This window comes from Diachasma alloeum, unplaced genomic scaffold (genome assembly GCF_001412515.2).
Source record: "Diachasma alloeum isolate Michigan unplaced genomic scaffold, Dall2.0 Dall_scaffold_00295, whole genome shotgun sequence".
NCBI lineage: Eukaryota > Metazoa > Arthropoda > Insecta > Hymenoptera > Braconidae > Diachasma > Diachasma alloeum.
The window spans coordinates 507,001-529,000 of NW_021680434.1; the positions used below are offsets into that span (position 1 = coordinate 507,001).

The window sequence follows — 22,000 nt, forward strand, 5'->3', positions numbered from 1 at the left end:
TCTCGATATCCATAAGTTCTAAAATTTTAAAATTGTCACCGATGTTCACCATCTGTCTAATACTATTAATTAAAAAAATTATAACTTTGTTGGTGAATGTCAATTTTCAAGGTCATCGCCAAATTCACTTGGCACCCTTAAGCGCCACGAAATAAAAATCTTTATGCAAAATACATGTAATAGCCTTCGGGCTGGAGCTGTACTAACTATTTTTAAGTCCAAGCTCATTGTGGTACTGTTACTCGATGTACTTGATTGTTATATATGTTAATAAAGACCTTTAAAATGTTGAAAAAAAATTAAGAATAAACTGCTTGGATTAAAAAAAAAAATATTAACTTGGAAATTATATGAGACCGATCGTGAAAAAAAAAAACTTTGATCTACTCTACCGACACTGTTTGACCGATCGCAGGTCTTGGTTACTTTAAAAATTCTGAGAAACGTGTTGAGCTTGAGAGTTGTGAGAATTGTGGACAAACCACGGGATAAACATCATCCCTGCGATTGTCACTATTTAGTTTTTACATAATCAATCAATTCCCTTCAAATGTCGACTCCACCAGTTCATGCGGAACGCGACTTGGATTTGAGTAATGCAGGACGTGGAGTGTGGCTTGTTAAAGTGCCTAAATATATTGCTAATAAGTGGGAAAAGGCACCTGGTAACATTGAGGTTGGAAAGCTCAAAATAACAAAGTTAGTATTATTGTTATTTCGTTTTTTTACGCTACAGGGTTCGGTTGATTATAAAAATCGCTTTTTGATACTTTAAAAATTAATCAACTGATTCATTAAAATCACGGCATCTGAATTGTTATCATTTCTCCTGTGATTCATATTTTAAAAAAATACTTTCAAGGAATTATCATTTTAGTGTCATTAACTCAATGATTTTGTTATTCTTATTCATTGACGAATCAATTAAAAGAATTATTTCCTGATAGTATCAAAACTTATCAATTGATTAGATGGAAAAGAATCATTAGTTTTACTGCTATTGTTATTTCTCCTGTGGGTGCAGAATTCTTCAGCTCATTTTCCATAAAATTATTCCATTTTTGGCAGTAAATCGTATTTTTAAACATCACTTTTGGGAAATTTCACTCTATTATCATAATTTTGATTTGTCTTCTTTTTCTATTTCTTTCTAGAAATCCTGGGCATAAAGCAGAAGTGTCCTTGAAATTATCAGAAGCTGTTCTGGCACTCAAGGAGCCAGATGAGGAAGATATACCCAAACAGCACAGACTCGATGTTTCCACAGTTAGCCATCAAACACTAGGAGTTTTTTCCCATGTAGCTGGTGAGATGGTGGACCGCATTGTCTAGTCAATTACTGGTATCTCTCAATTTATTTCGTTTACATGAAACTGAAATTTATCTTCTTCAGGGTCAAATAATTCTGATGCTGTTGTGCCTGAGTCTGAGAAGCTCTACATGGAGGGGAGAATTGTACAGAAATTAGAATGTCGACCAAATGGTAATCTCAAGATAAATAATACTATTATTGGTCTTAACTACATTATTAAGGATATAATATCAAGATACATACTACTATTAAGGGTGCCAAGTGAATTTGGCGATGACCTTGAAAATTGACATTCACCAACAAAGTTATAATTTTTTTAATTAATAGTATTAGGCAGATGGTGAATATCGGTGACAATTTTAAAATTTTAGAACTTATGGATATCGAGAAATTAAATAAACAAAATCAGTCTTATACACGGCCTCTTATGGAGTTTTGATTAAATTGAACGTTTCAACCCCCTAGGAACTCAAGAAAAATTTGAAAAAATTTGAAGATATGGGGAATGATGTGTTCAATGTGATGGCGACAAAAAACAATGGGGTACCGGGGTGAATAAGAGAGATATTTCAACCCGCCGTACCCATTTCATCCCATGCATTTATTTTCTCGATGTCTAGTTCCGGTTGCGGATTTGAAATTTCGTCGGATGGATGAATACATATTTCTCCAATGATGGAGGGAAAGAAAAAATTTTTTTAAAATCTTTTTTCAAATTCACTTGGCACTCTTAAGGATAGTAGTTTCGCCATTTGTTTGAAAACGGTCGTAAGAGAAATGATTCTATCAAACTTTGAAGTTCTAAATTAGCTTTTGCATTTTGAACCGTTAGGAAACATTAAAAAAATCCGGAAAAAAACTGAGGTCATCTTTTGAGAAAAATCATTAAGTGATGGAAATTGTTGATGATTACAGCTTTTTTATAAGAAATTGATTCGATGTTAAAAATTGCAATTTCCAAAATTAAAACAATCCCCATTATTTATTTCAAAGAGAGGCATTAGGAAAACAAGGTCTTGAAAATGTGATTTGAGTGAATTTCTTGTAATTTTTTTCATGGAGATTAATTGAAAAATTTGCTGAGTGAAAATGTGCAAGAGGTAGTTTAACATTCCGAAGCTTTCTTTCAATTTTGTGGATGATTATTCACTAATCTTCCAAGTGATTGCTTCACATTGTTCCCGAGATTGAAATGTAATAGATTTTTCAAGCACTCTGATATTTTCCTAACGAGGTAAAATTATTTTCAGCTGATAATTGTTACATGAACCTCAAGAAAGAAAGTATAAAACGTGCCTCAGTCCCTGTGAGACAGATCCAGCAGCTGGACAGGGTTGTGCAGAACTTCAAGCCAGTTTCTGATCACAAACACAATGTAACTATCTCCAAACACCTTCTACATTACTCCCTCACTGGGAATATTCACATTTGCGAAATTATTATGCCCTCAGATCGAGTATGCAGAGAAGAAGAAGGCGGAGGGCAAGAAGATGAGGGACGACAAGGACGCTGTGATGGACATGCTCTTCGCTGCATTCGAGAAGCATCAGTACTACAATATCAAAGACTTGGTTAAAATTACGAGACAGCCGATCGTGAGTATTTTCTCACAAATTGTACAAATAACCTTTGCTAATTAATTGTGGTTTCTCTCTGACTCAAAATTGAACTGGAGCAGCATTTTGAAGAACACATGGCGAAGGCTAATGCCCCCAGCGCACCGCTTACACTGTTGTATTTAATTAAGAAATAATTCAGGATAAATCGAAGGGCGTATTTATTGACAGTTCTTCAGAATCAATCATAGAACAAAAGTGGATCACGCATGAAGTTATTTCCAAACATTAAAAAATGACAATCAACTTTCTTCTTATTTTACAAAAGAAGGGAGGAGGATAGATTAAAGTAGCTCTACCCTTACGGCAAATTCAAAGATTATTGAAAACTGCAAAAAAATTGCAGAAAACTCGATTAGATTCGGAATTCTAATTTTTGCTCAATTTAATTATCGTTTTGGTTTTTTAAAGAAGAAAAGTTTAAAAATCAGGATTTACCCCAGTGTCTTATGTGAAAATCGACATTTCCATTGCAATCAAAGTTAAAAATCTGAATTTTTGTTCATTAGATGTGAAAAAATCAAGAATTTTTTTGACACCTCATAAAAAAGAATCCACCGTTTTGCAAACAAGTTTTATTATTTATTTATAAGAGGGAAATGTTTGAAAAAATATCAATATTTTGCGAAATTTAATTTAGATAATACTGACTGGGTATGAATTTTGTCAAATTTTTTCCATGCAATTTAGTTGAACAATTTGGAAACTGAAAATATCCAAAAGTACAGCGTAGTCCGGCCGAAGGGTAGAGCTACTTTAAATCATTCGGCTTTTCTTCATATTATAAGAGGGGACTATAAATGTCGATTTTCTGGGTTTTTATTATTACTTGGAGAATTCATTTTTTTTCTGTTTACGTCTAACCCCAGACAGAGAAAATAATAGAAAAAGAAAGTTGAGCTCGGACTGATGTGTCATAAAGTTGTTTTCGTATAGAACTTAAATGATTGGAATTAAACGGGTTTAGTAGTAAATTCATAATAAATTTGGGGTTGGGAATAGGTTTTGTGCTCAATTTATTTATGTTCAGTTGTCTGTGTGATAAATTGACGTGTTGAGATCAAATTACTATGCGGTAATTAGTTCTGTCACGTAAATTAGACATTTTCACATCCGATTTTATTTACATAATCAAAAATCTAATGATACAAAATTGACCAAACAGTCCATCACATCTGAATCTCATAAAAAATCCCTATAAAACTCTGATGTCAGTATAAATAGCATCAATTCTCAAAAACTTCTTCGAATCCCTTCATTCATAGTTTCTATCTACAATTTGAAAAATCACTTTGCACACAGGTGTACCTCAAGGAAATACTCAACGAGGTGTGCAATTACAATCTGAAGAATCCCCACAGGAATACGTGGGAGTTGAAGCCAGAGTATCGTCATTACAAAGTCGACAAGCCAGTGGAGGCAACTCCCAAAGAGGCCTCAGACGACTCCAGCTAGTCCTTCGTATTTTTCCTCACCATTTCGGGAGTTTTTTCGTGGGGGGAACCCCCCAGTGGAAGCTCGTGATGTTAATAGGCATTTTTATATTACTTAATTAATTAACTAATTAATTAAAAGCTGACTAAAACTATTTTCTCAGGGATTTGTGGTAAATTTAATAGTTCGGTTTCGTCAGACGTTGGCGAAACCTTCGAACAGGAGAGTTCTCGCGTCTTTGGTCACGATATTTAAGCTCAATTTCTCGTTCGCTTTGACGAATAGGACAGAGCCTGTGGAGTAGATCTGAGAGTTCACCTCCACTGAGCCTTCGATTATTATCAGTATTCCAGCTGAGTTTCTTGGAGGGAGGTCGTACGATGTTGTGCCAGGAGGAAGCTGTGAAAGAATAATATTTGTGAGAAGATTTTTCTATGTCAGTATTCAACGAGAGATTCAATAAATTGATTTTTTTATTGGAGGGTTTTTAATGGTGGAATAGACATTAAGACTGAGGCGAGAAAGATTTAGGGGAAGTTTTCAACTGCTTAGGGGGCTGGTGAATAGGAAAATTAAGAATCAAAATGACATGTGTTCTCATGCCAAAAATTGAATAGAATTTCGCTCATAAAACAGGGGAAATTTCATGGAAATTTTTATCGAGTGACAGCCAATTAATTTCGCTGGAATTCCAAGAAATTTCGTCACTGAAAACCGCCAATTTGATTAAAAAATCGAGGGGTAAATTCAGGTAAATTCAAGTAAGTTTCAGTCCAATTATTTCATAAAAATTAATAGACAAGGAGTATATTCAGCTCAATATACTTTTGAATTCTCAATTAATTGAGAATTCAATTAAAGTGAGTTAGTAAGTCTTCAAAAAATAGGGGAAATTATTGTTTTTTTTCTATTAAACATTTTTTGCTGAAATTTCGAATACAAAATTTTTTGGAAATTTTTATCAAGTGATTCCATTGGAGTTCCAAGAAATTTCGTTACTGGAAATTGCTAATTTGATGAAGAAATCGATGTAAAGTGTAAATTTCAGTCCAATTATTTCATAAAAACTGATAGACAGCTGAAAACATTATTCAATATTGAAATTTGCAAGAGAATGATGAGGCCAGTTGATTTACCTCAATTTTAGCAACAGCAAAGTCCTTGATCGGGGGTCTGAAAACTTCGCAGAATTCGTCCTCTTTGACTGGTTTGTACCTCTTCAACTCTGCAGCTTCACAGTTGTAAGTCAACATCTCGATTAATGTGGGTACGTCCTTTAACTTCGGAGTCAGTCCAGCTCTGACTACATTATCTGAACACGACATGATCTCCATACAGTCTGGAATAAGAAAAAAAATAAGAAGAAAGTAATAAAATTTGAAAGGGCCTGAAGTAGAATGTGACAACAGCATTCTTCAAGTCTCAAATATGAGCAGATCCACGCCAATTCAACAGGACAAAAAAATCGATGCCGAGGATTTCGTCTCGATTTTTTTCTGAAAATATGACGATTGGACAAAAATTTTGAAAAAATAAAAATTGAAGAATATGGATAATTGAGGAAGTTATAATTTTTTGAAAATTGCTAGTTTTTGTCAGGAAAATATTTTTTTTCCAAATTGGCCCCAAACGAATGCAACAATGTCGTTAATAAAAATTTCAAAGAATAAATAAAGACTTGTCATAATAGAAAGAGAGCATAGATTTCCGGAAATTCAACAGAATTTCTGAAAATATGGGGATTGGACAAAAATTTTGAAAAAAGAAAAATTGAAGAATATGGATATTTGAGGAAGTTATAATTTTTGGAAAATTGTTGTTTTTATCAGGAAAATATATTTTTTTCCGCATTGGCCCCAAACGAATGCAACAATATCGTTAATAAAAATTTCAAAGAATAACTAAAAAAAGACTTGTCATAATAGAACGAGTGCATAGATTTCCGGAAATTCAACAGAATTTATGAAAATATGGGGATTGGACAAAAATTTTGAAAAAAGAAAAATTGAAGAATATGGATATTTGAGGAAGTTATAATTTTTGGAAAATTGCTAGTTTTTGTCAGGAAAATATTTTTTTTTTTCCAAATTAGCCCCAAACGAATGCAACAATATCGTTAATAAAAATTTCAAAGAATAACTAAAAAAAGATTTGTCATAATAGAACGAGTGCATAGATTTCCGGAAATTCAACAGAATTTCTGAAAATATGGGGATTGGACAAAAATTTTGAAAAAAGAAAAACTGAAGAATACGGGTATTTGAGGAAGTTATAATTTTTGGAAAATTGCTAGTTTTTATCAAAAAAATTTTTTTTTCTTCCAAATTGGCCCCAATTGTGGAATTATCAAAAATTATCACTTGATACCGTGTTGACTATATAAAACAGCAGTCGAATAGTGCCATTCATTGGCTGAAATTTGAATGAGAAAAATTCTCAACTGAAAAAAGAAATTCTCTTACCACCAGAAATATAAGCATGGGGTTCATTAGCCCCCAGATAAAGCGCCTCGCCAGGTTGAAGAGTAATAAAGTTAAAGAAATAAAGTCCAAAACAGCCGACATCCCCTGGATAATCCGCGTGGAGTTTTTCAATAATACTAGCATTCAATTCCTCTCTACTGGCCTCATCTGCAGGATAAAACTGTATGACAATTATATTTTCGTAACTTCAATGAAAAATTAATGATTCTCATACCCATTTGTGATAATCTATCGATGAAGCTCTTCAATTTCTCGGCTGTCGAGTCGGCGTTGTGAGTGAGGAGCCCCTGCAGGCACCTCTGAAGATGAGCCTTTGCATCAGCCTCGGCAGACCCGATGAAATTGTCGACTGTCTCCTGACCAATCACCATAGACAGCTCAGGGATTTTTTTCAGGAAATGCTGGATCTCAGCGACTGGGCGGAAGCCACACAGGGCCTCGAAGGGCGTCAGTGCTATTGGCATTTCAGGCTTGTGATTCGGGTCTTTGTAGATGTCGGGGTGGAGTTTATGAAGGCTTTCAGCTCTTGCCTGGGATCGAGACAACAATATTTTTTATTCAACAAGTGGATGAACGCAGTTTATAACTGGGTTGGCAATAGGTTTTCCAATGGTTTAAGGGGAGGCCGCACTGGAATTTCGATATCGCAGTTTTAATTAATATAAAAATTCAGCAGGAGTGAACATTTGGAGAGACTGGGGCAAAATTTCCAGGCAAATTAGAAATCCTCAAAATCAGGGGAATCAGAATTTGAAAAATGACAACGTGTATCGATCTCATGCAACCTGCGCTGAGAGACAAACGACAGTTCTCAAACAAGTCTTACTTGTGCCAAGAAAATAGTTTTTTGAAAATTATCAAAAAAGGATTTTTTTGTGCCAAACATGCAGAGAGTGCGCCGGAGTGAAAAATTTTTGTCGCAAAAATAGATTTAGTAGGTAAAAAAAAATTGCATTCTCTGTATACGCAAGAAATATCATTTCTAGCACTACTTCTTCGTTATTCGATACTCTCATACGTATTTTGCTCCCGAAAAATTTTTGTTTTATGCGAAACAAGGGATAGTAGTTTTTCGTTTCGGCTGTCTAATAATCACAGACAACAAATGAACCCTTAAATGAAACAATAATAATGATATGATAGCAATCTTGTAACTTAGGGATAAAATATTTGTTGATAAATTTTCCTCTATATGAGATATTTTCATCCTGAAAAGGCACCACCTGGTGTGAATTATCCGCCTCTTGAGCCAAATATTTCGTTGCTGTCGAAAGCAGAACAATTATTCATGTTTGAGACTTTCAAATTCGAACCAAACAAATTCTTTTTTGGCAATTTTCAACTAGCGATTTTGTTGGCCCAAACAACACTTGTTTGACAACGTGTTTGTTTTTCTCTCAGTGTACCTCAATTGCTGATTAATGAATAATTCGAAATTAGACCTTTTAAATTGATGATTACTTCAATAATTAAAATTTAAGACTGATATTAACTCATTGACAGCGTAATAATTTATTAGTAATTATAATTTATGGATATGGCTATCCCTCAGATCCATCCAGACACATCTGTGTGCTCTGCTGCGGAGAAACATGAGTGTCAACTTCAAATACTGACCAAGGTCAAGAATCTGGCTGAATCACCTGTTCCGAGAGTTTTGGCAAAAACCTCTGTTTGCGAAACTTGTTCGTTGTTACTGCCCGGGACAAGTTCCAAGAGTATCAGAAATATTGTGGAGCCCACGAATGCAAAAATGTCGTTAATAAAAATTTCAAAGAATAACTACAAAAAAACTTGTCATAACAGAACAAGAGCGTAGATTTTCGGAAATTCAACGAGAATAGTACTATTAATATAACACTTGAAGAACTACAAACAAGGTTTATTCGTTCATTTCCGCAAAGCTTTTGCTGTCAAGATTTTTATGATTTAATTTTATTCTTATTTTATCATTTTTTTCAGATCGCGTGTGCAAAAATTTAATATAAAAACTTGGCGCTGTCTCCGAGAAATTCTATTGGAGTTCTATAAGAATTCTGTTGCAAAATTCTATTTATTTATTGTCTTAATTTGATTAAAACTTATGCAACTCTCCTGTCCGTTTTTAAATAGATATTGGTTTATAAAAAAAAGAATTCTTGGAAATGAATATTCCAAGTCTTTTTCATGGATTTTATTATGGAAAAATAATAAAAATACAGTGAAAAAAACTTTGAAATATTATATCCAAGAAGAAAAATAAAAATCTGCTCTTATTCTGTTGAGATATTTTCTATAGAATTCCCTCGGCTGAAAATTTGTTTATTTAATTTTCTCGATGAGAAGAAAAAAAATCGAATAAAAAACTCAAAAAATTTGATCCGAAAAAATTCTATAGAATATTTCCTCTTGAACATTTGAATAGAAAATTCAACTTTAAAAAATCCCAACGTATAAATTTTTGAAATAGTTTTTTGAATATTTTTGCCAAGTTTCGCCTCTCAATAAAAATAAAAAAAGAGGCTCGACAAATTAGGCATTTAATTCTACTCGATTACCTTATCAGGATGAGCCTGAAGGGACAGGGCCTTCCTCACCGACAGGACCTTGAACAGAAAAGGCAGATCATCCCCGAAGCTCTCCCTCACAGCGTCCCCCAAGACCTCCTTGTTCGCCCCTATGAACTCCCCCAGACTCTTTCCAGTTTCCTTGACGAACGAGGGTCCATTCTGGTGGGTCCCCATCCAGAGTTCAGAGTAAGTTTTCTCCTCATCCACCTCAGCATCGGGACTCGATCCCTTCAGTAATCTCGCCACACTGCTCGTCATGCCCTTCATGCCCCAGTCGTAATTCTGGACCGTGTACTTCAGCTCCATTTTGATCGAGAGTAAGAACCTGTCGACAAATATTCAAAGTTGACCAACTTTTTTATTGCACGATAAAAAATGAATTATTAAGGATATCCAAGTACTTTGCCTATTGCTTCCGGAAGCTTTGTAATCGGTCGATTTTTCGATTCTCTAATTTTGCTTGGAAATGACTTAGAATGTCATGAAACCTCGAGATATGATGTTTTTAGAAAATGTCTGTGTGTACGTCTGCATGTGCGTGCAAAATTCTGAGAATTTTTTTATAAATTTTCACAGGAAAAGGACTAAAGTGATGGATAAAAATCTGGAATTTTGGCTCGTAACTGCTATCCTTTGGGAGCACATCTGGGCGAAATTTCAGCTCAATCGTTCCAGTAGTTTTTGAGATACAGCGATTCCGAAAAATTTGTCTTTTCTCAATATCTCGAAAACTACTGCATCAAATGAACTTTTTTGGCGTCAAAATATTCCTTATGATGATATCTATCGAATCGGACCACAATATTATGCCTAGCTCACTATTGCGAGTCGCCCAGTAGTTGACATTTTTCATTTTTGTGATAAAATCGATGTGAACACGATAACGCCTGAAAAAATTGAGATAGGAAGTTGTAATTTGATAGGATTCTAGCTCTTACTATATTACAGGCTGGGATTTCAGATGGGCGGAATCGAATGAGTAGTTTTAAAGATATTCAATTTTTTGTATAAAACTATATTGTTCAATATCTCAAAAACTATTCATCTGATTTCAATTTCTTTTTCAAAATATTCGTCTTGATGTCTCCTATCTAGTTCTTTCAAAATATATATACCCGTTCCTGCAAAGTTCACGAGATATTGGCGCTTTTCTATTTTTTTGTCTGAAAGTTGCTTCGACGTTCCATTACATGAGTGAAGGATGTGGTAAAGTTCTAAAATGTTGAGGACTAGTTAGTATCATCGAGTTGCACTCCTGTGTAAAATTTCAGATTGATCGATTCCATACTTTTTGAAATAGAGCAGTTGATGTAAAAAACGTTTTTCGCATAGAATGACATATCGTTGTTCTATCATTGATTTTCACATGGAAACATTTCTCAAAAATGGGGTCGTGTAGATATGCCTATCCCACTGGATGAAACCGAAATTTAATTCTCAATTTTAGAAGGTCAAACGTTTAGAGAAAATGTTTTCAATAAAAATTGCCACAAATTTCATCTGCCTCAAATTCTGCGATAGTCCTTGGAGTCTCACCGGGGGTCAAAATTGAGTTGAACAGTTTTACCGCTTCGCTACTGATAATGTGTCATGGACTGTGGAAACTTCATGCGCGAGATAACGAACCAGATAAGCTGACGAAACAATGCATATAACCATATTCACAGGAGTAAATCACTCGTATTTAAAAAAATGGAATAGTGCAGAAGCCGAACTTACTTGAGATTTAAATTGTTTTCGCGGTTCACTAGATCCACTCGCCACCGAATGAGATATCACCCCACTCGATTTCTGTACCAGGTTGAGAATGATTTCGTTATTCTCGGAATCCTGAATCTCCGAATCGAGATTCGGTATTGGGCGGCTAGCGACGCCGGAGCGGAAGGGAGGGGGTGTTTTGTTGGGGTGGGGGTGGTAAAATAGGTCTAGATGGCGTTAATTCATTGGAGAGAAGGTGGACCAATGAAAATTGAGGTTTCCTGGGCGGGAGGGGTGAGCGGGAATGCCATTGGCTGGCGAAACACTGAGATTTTGATATTTCCTAGCTTCGTCACGATTCTTTTACATACTAAATGTGGAATTATCTCGGGGTTGAGCGCTTTGACGAAGAAATGTCAGAAGAACTTTCTTGTAGAGAAAACAATTTTTTACAAAAAATGCTCTCAACATTTTCTCATAAAATGGCTCATTATGGAGATAAATGGGAAATTTCAAAGCGAAAATTATCCAGAATCGTTCAAGGAGTCTAAAGGGGATGAGGCAATATGGACATTCGGGGTAAAATATACGTTGAAAAAATTTTCAGTAATCGAAATTTAAAAGATTGCTTCCTGGTAAAGTCCTCGACCGAAAAATTATTCAAGAGTGGGCTAAAATGGACACCCGAAAGAGTCGGTCTCATTCAACTTTTAATCAAGAAGATTTTCAACAGACATTTTCCAACAGAATCGTGTCGCTATCTTTTTACAGAGAGAAATTAGAGTTGGAAGAGATATTAACAAATAAACTTCAACTCTATTAAATTTTGCATTAAAGTTTGAAATACAGAGTAGCTTTGGATTTCCTGTTTTACTATTGAAATAACTGAAATTATTTATTTTTTCAATGAACAATTGCACGCCCTACACAACTGACCTTTGTCCATTTCCGAAATTTGTGAGATGGCTACTTTTCAACTTACAAAGGAAATCCCCATAAAACAATAGGAGGAGGGGAGGATAAATGAGCAAAGAAAAATTTGGTTTACCACCCCCCACGACAAAACTCAAAAATGAGTTTCATTTTCAATGTGAAAATCGCAGTCAAACTAGAGTTTCAGAAATTGAATAACATTGTTGAAACATAAAAAATTGAGGAAGAAATCGAGCTGTCCATTTTACCCCGTTTTTGCTTTGCCTTACAACTCCTACGACGCAGTCTTACGACAATCGCTCGTTTTTACAAACTTCAAGTGAAGTCGGAGCAGTAGATTTGATCCAATTCAACTCATTATTTAAATCTGGCGTCCACATTGCGCCACCCTCTCCTATCTGTCCAATGATCAACAAAAGTTTGAACCCAGGGCTGTCATTGGCTATTCATAAATCACTCAACGACTCGAGTTGCGCTGCAGCAGGCGAGTTTCCGGTCTGTCCTCGTCGGCTTCTTTTCTACGGTTAACGTGACACGGGTAAGTTGTCTCTCCCACTCGCCTCCAATATTTCCCGAATTTCCAAAGGCCTGAGTCAAAATCAAGTGAATCTAGAGTGTTTAATCGGGTCTATTAATTATCTTGCAGGTGTTTTACACAAAACCCAACGCAATGGCTGCCCAAAAGAAACAGGTACGATCAACTTTAATTTCGAAGCCACGTGGTGGCCATGTTTAACCTCTTTCTGACGAGGGAATGGATTTTTTAATGGAGTTGTTATTATTAATTACTGATGGCGTTGGCCCTTTGGGTTTTTAGAAAAAGGCGATGGAGAGCATCAACTCCAGACTTGCTCTCGTCATGAAGTCTGGAAAATACGTGCTGGGGTACAAGCAGACTCTCAAGTCACTTCGTCAGGGAAAGGCCAAGCTCGTCATCATCGCCAATAATACACCCCCACTTAGGTGAGACTGAGATGCAGTTGTCCACGTGTGTTGTACAATTTTTTGGGGATTCACTGGATATTCAGCAAACACTTCGATTACTCCTAATTCAATTGAAAATACAGGTGTTTTCTGTAGAATTTCCTCGGCTCAAATGTTTCAAGTTCCTTTATTTGATTTTCTTGATGAAAAGAAGAAAAATAGGGAGGTCGGGGTAAAACGGACACCTTTGACTTTTTTAAAATGTCAATGAGGGGTTGAAATGTTGAAATTTGATCATTTTTTTTTCAATACAAAGAACAATTGCCAAAAAAGAATTTGTTTGGTTCGAATTTGAAAGTCTCAAAGATGAATAATTGTTCTGCTCTCGACAGCGACGAAATATTTGGCTCAAGAGGCGGATAATTCACACCAAACGGTGCCTTTTCAGGATGAAAATATCTCATACAGAGGAAAATTTGATTCAACAAATATTTTATCCCTAAGTTACAAGATTGCTATCATATCATTATTATTGTTTCATTTAAGGGTTCATTTGTTGTCTGTGATTATTAGACAGCCGAAGCGAAAAACTACTATCCCCTGTTTCGCATAAAACAAAGATTTTTCGGGAGCAAAATACGTATGGGAGTATCGAATAACGAAGGAGTAGTGCCAGAAATGACATTTTTTGCGTGTACAGAGAATACAATTTTTTTTCAACTACTAAATTTATTTTTGGCACTCTGCATGTTTGGCACAAAATAGTATATTTCGTAACGAGTGCAAAAAAGTGTTTTTTGACGAGTGGGAGGTTTATATCACGAGCCGAAGGCGAGTGATATAATCCCACGAGCTAAAAAACATTTTTTCACGAGTTACGAACAATATTTTTCATCACAATGTGGCAGAAATTGGACTTTTAGGCATGCAGAGCGTGCCGAGAAGTTCACTTTTCGTCACAGCGTGATGAAAAAATTCTTTTTTGATAATTTTCAAAAAATTATTTTCTTGGCACAAGTAAGACTTGTTTGAGAACTTTGTCGTTTTTCTCTCAGTGTAGTTTGCGTTAAAACTGAAGTAATAAACTCATCAGCACGCCAGAAGTTTCCCCTTAATAATCATCAACAGCCCGACGATTTAAAAAAATTAACACTTGCCAGGGTTTCAGTTACCACCCAACCATTCAAATCAAATAATTAAATTGTACAACGCATGGTTTTGGAGTCCTGCGGAGTAGTCTCCACTCGGCCGTGCTCGTAAGTGCACCAAGGGCCACAAAAAATCCCCAGAAATGCCCCAAGAATCCCCTTCATCCTTCTCATTTCGTCCCCAGGAAATCTGAGATTGAATACTACGCCATGCTGGCCAAGACTGGAGTCCACCACTACACAGGCAACAACATTGAGTTGGGTACCGCCTGCGGAAAGTACTTCCGTGTGTGCACACTCTCAATCACAGATCCTGGTAACTCTGATATCATCAAGTCCATGCCCACTGGCGACCAGGCGTAATTTTTTTTGTACCATTATCGCAACGTAGGGTTGCTACGTTGGGTTCTTTGGGATAAGGAGAAAAAATAAAGAAAACCAGGGACAGTTTCGTCCAAAATTATGTCCTTTTATTTTTACCTTCGTTGGTTTTGATGGGGGCGAGCTTTTTAGTGGACTTTTTTGGTCTTCTGGGGGGAGGGAGAGCCCAGGATCTTCTTTCTCTGGGCGAACATGTGGAGGTACATTTGTGGGAATACTGAAAAAAATAAAAGAAAAAATTAGGGATAAGAATTGATCGGCTGGGACAGGATTAATTAACTTTAAGTCACTTTTTGCTTTCGAATAGAAGCATTGTACTCGTCAAATCTGAAATTTCCATTTTTTCAGGGGATGATGACTAATTTTGGTCTCAGGAGTTCGAATAGTTTTCAAATTTAGTTTTTTGAAGATCATTTAAAAAATAATCGTCGAAATCTTTTCAATTATGGCTTAAAATATTCGGTTGGATGTTATCTCGGCCGAGTTCGAAGACAGCGGTGATCGCATCATTTGCTGTCAAATTATAGCCTTAAAAGGCATTTAATCGAGGTTTAATCATGATTTAGTCGGAATTTGGTCGGAGGTTAATCAGGCTTTAACCAAGGTTTCGTCAAGGTTTAACCAATGTTCAGTGGAAGTTTAAACCAGTTTAATTTTAATTTAGTCGGCATCTGTTAATGTTTAACCAGGGCATATGGAGCTCATGTGAGACATTTGGGACATTTAGGGATCATATTAAGGTTTCATGGCTGGTATATCTTCTTCCCCAATTTACCATTCAGAAGCAAATTGCTAATTCATTAGCAAAAAAGTTATACTGGTCCCAAGTCTAGTTTAAGGAAAACTATTCAGAAGAAAAATAAAATTTAAATAATTTACTTACGACCGAGGAGACATCAACAGTGATATATCAGGAGCATGAACTCTTGTGATACCAAATTTTACATTCATTTTTTTTTCACTCAATCTCTCTAATTTAAAATAAATTCAGTTCACTAAAATATTTTATCTCAAATTGTCTTTAAAAAAAACTATTGAATTTCCTGAGGTTAAACTTCAGGAAGGATCCCTACTAATCTGAAATTAATGACATAACTTTGGGAGAACTCATTACATATACGAGGAAATAATGTAAAGACGATTCTCTACATATCGTTATATACTAATTGACATGTATAAACTCGTATATTTACGGTTAAACCGTACCCTAAAATTTAATCACCAAAAACAAGGTGAAATTTCCCTTTGGCATTGGCCAGTTGCAAGAGCTCCAGCAACTAATCACGTTAAAAATAAAAACAAATAATACACGAGATTTGTTCTACTTACGTGGAATGTAGAGGAGCATTACAAAAATGAGAAGATAGTGGTAACTGAACGTGAAGTTCCAGGTATTTGGTAAGGCATAACTCCAGAGATCTGGATGACTCCCTGCATAAGATTGAGCTGCATAAAAGCATAACAACTCTCCGGTGACTCCGATGGGGTAGAGAGCAATGAACGTCGTGTACCTGATTGAGACGAAACGTGAAGAAATGATGTGTTCAGGGTCATGTTATATGAGACTTGTTTTCCTTCAAAATCAAAATCGAAAACAATGCAATACTTCACATCGATTAACGTAATTTCATTTACATCTTGATGAACATGTAATTATCTTGAAAACAAGTTGTCTTACGAAAAAATGTCAAGAAACATTTTTTACAGCTGAGAAAATTTCCTGCAAAAAATCTCCGATGACATGACCTCGCAAAATCACTTCCGATTGAGATATTTTCAATTAAACAAAATGTGGAAAACTACGAATTGGCTTGAATAATTCAAGCCCTCGTATTTTGAATATTTATAATTGCTTACCTGAGCCACACGAGCAAGTGTGGAACAAAGCCGATGAGATTCGCAAAGTAATATCCGTATCGAATAATTTCGGTGACTGACCAAGCAAAAAGTGCGATTGGCAAACCAGCGGAAGCAGCAGCGGCGCTCGCTGGTGTGGCTAGCAGCACGCCACACACCACCATGACTCGGCTCAATACTTGAAATGTCGTGATCACGACGTTTGAACGGACTAAACCAATAGCTGCGTGTAAAATCTGCGGAGTAAAATTTACAACGTGAATGAAAATAGTGTTGGAGAATAATGAAAATTTATGGACTATTTATTTAAAAATAGTAAAATCATTTTCTTCACCATCACCACATTTTCCAAACTGTTTCACGCTCATCTCATCCAAGACAATGTCAAACATTTCACTTTTCCATCTTAAGCATGTAATGCTAACAACCAATTGAATACTGAATTACTTATTGTTATCTTTTCGCTTATTTTCTGCGTTCTACACATTGTACATATGTAACTTGTAAATACCAGGCTGAAGGCCCTCGGGCGATGGCCAAAAAATAAAAATAAAAAAATAGTAAAATAATTCAGTAGTGAAGTGGTAAATCGAGATAAGTCAATTTTGACTATTGAGTTTCCAATGAATATCTCGAAATCTATGGAAGATAGCAAAATTTTTATTATAACCTTTTCTGTGGAGCCCATTGCGTGCTACAACAAATGTAATGACAAAAATTTCGCTATCTCCCTTAGATTCGAAAATATTGCTCAAAAACTCGACTGAGAGATCGACTTATCTCGGTTTACCACTTCGCTACTGAATTGAAATATAAATAAAATATCTTAATAGAATAAGTTGTAGGGAAGAATCGAATCCTGTTGATTTTCTATAGAATATTTTCTATCCAACATTTCAATAGAATCGGCCTGAAACTAATAGAGAGTTCAATAGAAATCCAATAGAATTTTCGCGAATTCGCTAGGATTTTTACTGAGAATTCATTGGAATCTACATAATGACACTGAATTTTCAATTAATTTTTGTGGAATAATTGAACTGAAATTCACAGCTTCAATTGATTTTTTCATCGAATTGTGAATTTTTAATAGTGAAATTCTTGGAAATTCCAGTGATATTAAATTCGATGGCGAGGAAAAAACCCATGAAATTTCGAATTTTCATGAACCTTCACTTGAATTTCCAAACATAACATGAATTCAGTAAAAAATTACCCTGGATTTTGTAACGAAATTTTGAATTATTAACGTCTAGAATTTATTTTCTCCGGGTTCTAGAAATTCCAGTTTCCGATCTTAAATTTTACTTCTTGTTCCAAATTAAAGTTTTATTAATTCCTTATGGATTTCAATTGGAAAATTAAGAATTATTCAATAATTTATGGTCAATTTTGCCACAAAATTAAACCCTCAGTATTTCCGTTTCAATCTCTGGTTTTCAGTTGCAGAGAACTTTCTTCGTAACTTTAAAATTCATAACTAAAATTAAAATTTTGAATTAAAATTCATAACTTTTGACATTTTCACTTAAAAATTCTCCCTGAGGTCTCAATTTCTTCGTTTTGAATTTGTTCAAAACTTGCTACAAATTCTCAAATAATATTAATAATGATTAAATTATTATCATCAAAATAAAAATCATAAATTTCCAAAATTCTTAAAACTCAAAGAATTGAATTTTCTTCGGTTTCTCGTCTTAGTTAAATTATTCGGAACAATTTCAATCAGTTTTAAAATTACATTAAATAATAATATTGTCCGGAATTGTGAGATCCTCACAATTTTCAATCAGTTGAAAATTCCAGAATAAATTGAATACATTCTCTTGATTTCTATGGGATTCTGTGGAATTATTGCAATAATTTTCAACAGCGACTTCCATGAAAACTTGCAATGCGAATGATTAATTTGAAATTTTACCTCCAGAACTGCAGCATTTTGGAATATCATGAGCGAGTTGTATTCAACGTCCCACAGACTTTGACCTTTGAAGTCGTCAGTGAAGTAGAATCTCGTTAATAAGCACAGTACATAACTCCAACTGAAAATAATCAAGACCGACAGTATGAGGGGAACTCATTCAGACGAGAATTTCCATTCAATTTTGAATGTAAATTAATTAGAAAGTCGGTAGTCCCTTCAAGATGAAAGGAGTTTTTGTAATTGAAAAGTGAAATTAAGTTCATTTAAACCCAAAATATTGGTTAAATCAGTCAGGAAACGATTCTGAATTTCACGATAAATCATTCGATAAAAAAGTTGATTAATTATTTACACAAGAATTAATTCTACTGACTTGTGCGCAATTTTAGGTATGAATGAATGAAAAATGGTGATTCAATCAAAAAAGAACTTCCTAATAATTAAAAATTAAAAATGAGGATTAAAAATAGACATTAAAAATTTTTTAAATAAACATAAAATGAAGAATATAAAATAAACAAAAAAAATGAGTAAAAAAGTAAAAATCCTTTTCTACTTTTGTAGTCGAATATCAGAGCTTTTGCATTTAGCCTCATTTGACCCCAAGTTTCAGGACCATAATAAAAATAAAAAAAAGTTTCAGGATATTCTACAATGATTTTATTATTTAACGTTGCAGGTCTGAATTGGAATCTCAATATTGAAACGTTACGAAACATTTTAAAAATCAGGAAAAAAAATTAGAAAGTTTACTTTGGGTGGAAGATTGACAAAATTATTAAAAAAATTGCAAATGTTGAAAATTACGAGCATTTTCTATAAATAATTTATAAATAATCAGTTTTTCACCATAAAAATCATTTTTTCGGAATCGTAAGAAATTCATTAATATTCAGAATTTACCAGAAATCGATTTCGTGCTTAAACAATAAGGTTGCCAATAGTTTAAACAATTTCGATTATTTATTTATAAACAAATTTGTAAACTAAATTATAAACAAATGTTTAAAAAAATTATAATTCTGTGCCAAATCTGATTTGAATGACGCTGAATATTCATGATTTTTTCAAATGAATGGTTCAATTCCACGTGCGATGAAATTTCGTAGTAAAATTTTCCGAATTCGCTAGATAATTTTATTGGATTTCTATTGAACTGTCTATTAGTTTCTGGTTGATCCTACTGGAAAATTCCACTGCTTATCTGAGCGTTTTTTTTTTCAATAGAAATTTTCAGTTGAAATTTCTATAGATTCTATAGAAAAACCTATTCCATAGAATTTGATTTTTTTAATCAACTCAATTCTATTGGAATATTTTCTGTAGAAAAAAAAGAAGAATGAAGCGAAAAAAAAATTATAAAATTGATGTCGAAGAATTCCTATAAAAAATTAAAGAAGAAAGACGAAATTCTGCTGATTTTTTCTATGAAATAAATTTAATAATTAGAATTTGATTTTTCTAATGCACTCAATTCTATTGGCGTATTTTCTATAGAAAAAAGAAGAAAAATGAAGTGAACAAAAAGCATAAAATTGAAGTCGAAGAATTCCTATAAAAAATTAAAGAAGAAAGACGAAATTCTGCTGATTTTTCTATCAAATAATTTCAATAATTAACATGATTTAATTTTTTCTATGAACTAAACTTAATAATTAGAATTTTATTTTTCTAATGAACTCAATTCTATTGGCATATTTTCTGTAAAAAAAAAGAGTGAAAAAAAATTACAAAATTGACGTAGAAGAATTCCTATAAAAAATGAAAGAAGAAAGACGAAATTCTGATTTTTTCTACGAAATAATTTCTGTTGGAAATTTTGGACTAAAAAATGCACAATAAAGGTGCGAAGTTCTTCAGTGGAATCGGCCAAAAAATATCAGAATGATCACTAGAATTTCCTATTAAATTCCCTCGGTTTTTCCAATTGAAAAAATTAAAACTCACCCAACAACAAGTGCAGCATTATACCCGATAAGATAAGCCTTTCCAATGGTACCGGGTCCCCTTTTCGCTTTGTCACCCTTACCCGCCATAGTTAAAAAATAAACCGAATGTCCAGTGAGACGCTCCAACCGACTCTGCCTCGTTCAGCACTTCTGCTGGGATTCCCCACCCGAAAATCAAAAAATTAGAAATTCAATTTCACCTCCACTTCTACTCCAGGCGTTCCTACATTGAGGCACATCGTAGCGAATACTCATTGCGTACATGCATTACGTACTCACCAGCCAGAATGCAGAATCCAGTGGCGAACGAGACCGTCAGTGGATGATTGCGGAAGAGATGAAAAAAACCGGTTTCAATGTTCAATTTTACTATGACATGTAAACATCTCATAACTGTTCATTCGGGTGTCTCTCCCATCCTCGTGGTGCCTTCGGTACATTCAGGTACATTTGCGCGACCTCGTCCCTGGGGGGTGGTAAAACGCGGGAAATTCGAATGCGAATGAGGAAAGGTGAATCGCTGAACAAAAAAATTTTTCCCATTCTGATTAAAAATTAAGGCAATATTAGGGAGTATCTCCGGTTAAAAATTATTTTTGGAGCTAATCAAATTTATTTGTATTTGTTCCACGCATTGAATGCTTTTCAGATTGTTTTTTTTTAATAAATGAAAAAATATTAATCCATGCGAAAAAGTGGCAACATCGTCGGTAGTTTTTTTTTACCAGGAGCTGGTACCACTGGCTCGAGGGAGCTCCAATCACAATGCTTCATCGCTCTCTCTCAGGAGACGTCGAGGCACAGGAGAACGACGACGAACCGGATCCGGTGACGCAAATTAAAGATGAAGTTAGGAGACTTTGGAAGGTCCAGTTCCAGGGAGCGGAGGATGGTCGAAATACTTTTGCTTTCTTCCCAGATGTGTTGAAGAGACTCGATTCTAAATTTGTTACTCCTCACTTCTACACTTCGCAAGTTCTAACCGGGCATGGTCAATTCCGGGCTTATCTTGAGCCCAGAACCTTAAATTGGGACGTTGCTGCTCGTTTAGGCTGCGTGCGCAGAAATTTCATTTTTTAGTACTTTTTTCGTTATTATTAATAAACAATGCTCCTAGGCGACAATCTTTTTCACTCAAAAAATCATTGATCACATGTTCTAAATGTGTCTAAAGTTTCATGACTTTGGCTGCATTTTTTCCTTGGGTTTTGCAGTTTTTTTGGTGATTTTCATAAGATCGAGGGTTAAACCACTTTTTCAAAAATTCATAATAAATTAACCATGCCCCCCAGCAGTCTGAAACTTTGCACATGCCTTTTCCATCATTTAAAGAATACGTAAAAAAAAGAAAAAAATGGCTGCTTTTTTTCCAACCCTCCCAGCTCGCCCGATTATCCTTAAGTGAATGTAAATAACCCACTGTAGGTTAATACAATAAATTTAAAAAATATCAATATAACACGGTGATGTACTCGTTGAACGGTTACATTGATACTGTACTCAAGGTGACTCTCTGACTAATCGATGTATACTCTTTGATGGATAGATTGATACTGAAATCACATTTGGCGATTTACTCCGTGATTTGACCCTGAACCCGAAGGGTCCATAAGTCGCTCGAGATTTTCCGTTGAGACCGGTAACTCTCAATGATAGATTATTTACTGCATTTTAAACAAAATCCTCTCAAGTTTTTCTCTAAATCCCGAAATTTTGGGGATATTTAGGAAAGACTCACATTTTTTGAAGGACAGCATGTCGATTAGTCTGCATTTTTCGTAAATATCTCTGA

General features: G+C 34.7%; 4 protein-coding genes across 5 annotated transcripts; 2 read left to right on the plus strand and 2 right to left on the minus strand.

Annotated features, from left to right (window-relative positions):
* Positions 1–447: 447 nt before the first annotated feature.
* On the plus strand, positions 448–4,838 carry LOC107039294 (general transcription factor IIF subunit 2). Its single transcript, XM_015258846.2, has 6 exons — positions 448–699; positions 1,155–1,306; positions 1,394–1,483; positions 2,563–2,687; positions 2,764–2,907; positions 4,231–4,838. The coding sequence occupies exons 1-6, from the start codon at positions 551–553 to the stop codon at positions 4,381–4,383; spliced, it is 813 nt and encodes a 270-aa protein (XP_015114332.1). The 5' UTR covers positions 448–550; the 3' UTR covers positions 4,384–4,838.
* On the minus strand, positions 3,914–11,259 carry LOC107039293 (mannose-6-phosphate isomerase). Its single transcript, XM_015258845.2, has 6 exons — positions 11,114–11,259; positions 9,383–9,719; positions 7,060–7,375; positions 6,825–6,992; positions 5,499–5,701; positions 3,914–4,761 (listed from the first exon to the last, which is right to left on the minus strand). Exons 2-6 carry the CDS (start codon positions 9,698–9,700, stop codon positions 4,558–4,560), a joined length of 1,209 nt encoding a protein of 402 aa, XP_015114331.1. The 5' UTR covers positions 9,701–9,719; positions 11,114–11,259; the 3' UTR covers positions 3,914–4,557.
* A 1,241-nt stretch (positions 11,260–12,500) lies between these two features.
* On the plus strand, positions 12,501–14,557 carry LOC107039263 (60S ribosomal protein L30). The gene is made up of 4 exons (XM_015258789.1): positions 12,501–12,563; positions 12,672–12,716; positions 12,843–12,988; positions 14,283–14,557. The coding sequence occupies exons 2-4, from the start codon at positions 12,696–12,698 to the stop codon at positions 14,458–14,460; spliced, it is 345 nt and encodes a 114-aa protein (XP_015114275.1). The 5' UTR covers positions 12,501–12,563; positions 12,672–12,695; the 3' UTR covers positions 14,461–14,557.
* On the minus strand, positions 14,545–20,654 carry LOC107039262 (very-long-chain (3R)-3-hydroxyacyl-CoA dehydratase 2). 2 transcript variants are annotated; one of them, XM_015258788.1, is made up of 6 exons: positions 20,488–20,654; positions 20,207–20,358; positions 18,257–18,377; positions 16,336–16,571; positions 15,808–15,989; positions 14,545–14,695 (listed from the first exon to the last, which is right to left on the minus strand). In XM_015258788.1, the coding sequence occupies exons 2-6, from the start codon at positions 20,293–20,295 to the stop codon at positions 14,607–14,609; spliced, it is 717 nt and encodes a 238-aa protein (XP_015114274.1). In that variant the 5' UTR covers positions 20,296–20,358; positions 20,488–20,654; the 3' UTR covers positions 14,545–14,606. The 2 variants fall into 2 exon arrangements, with proteins under 2 accessions (XP_015114274.1, XP_015114272.1); XM_015258786.1 differs by having other exon boundaries at positions 20,207–20,361.
* Between the last annotated feature and the right edge of the window lie 1,346 nt (positions 20,655–22,000).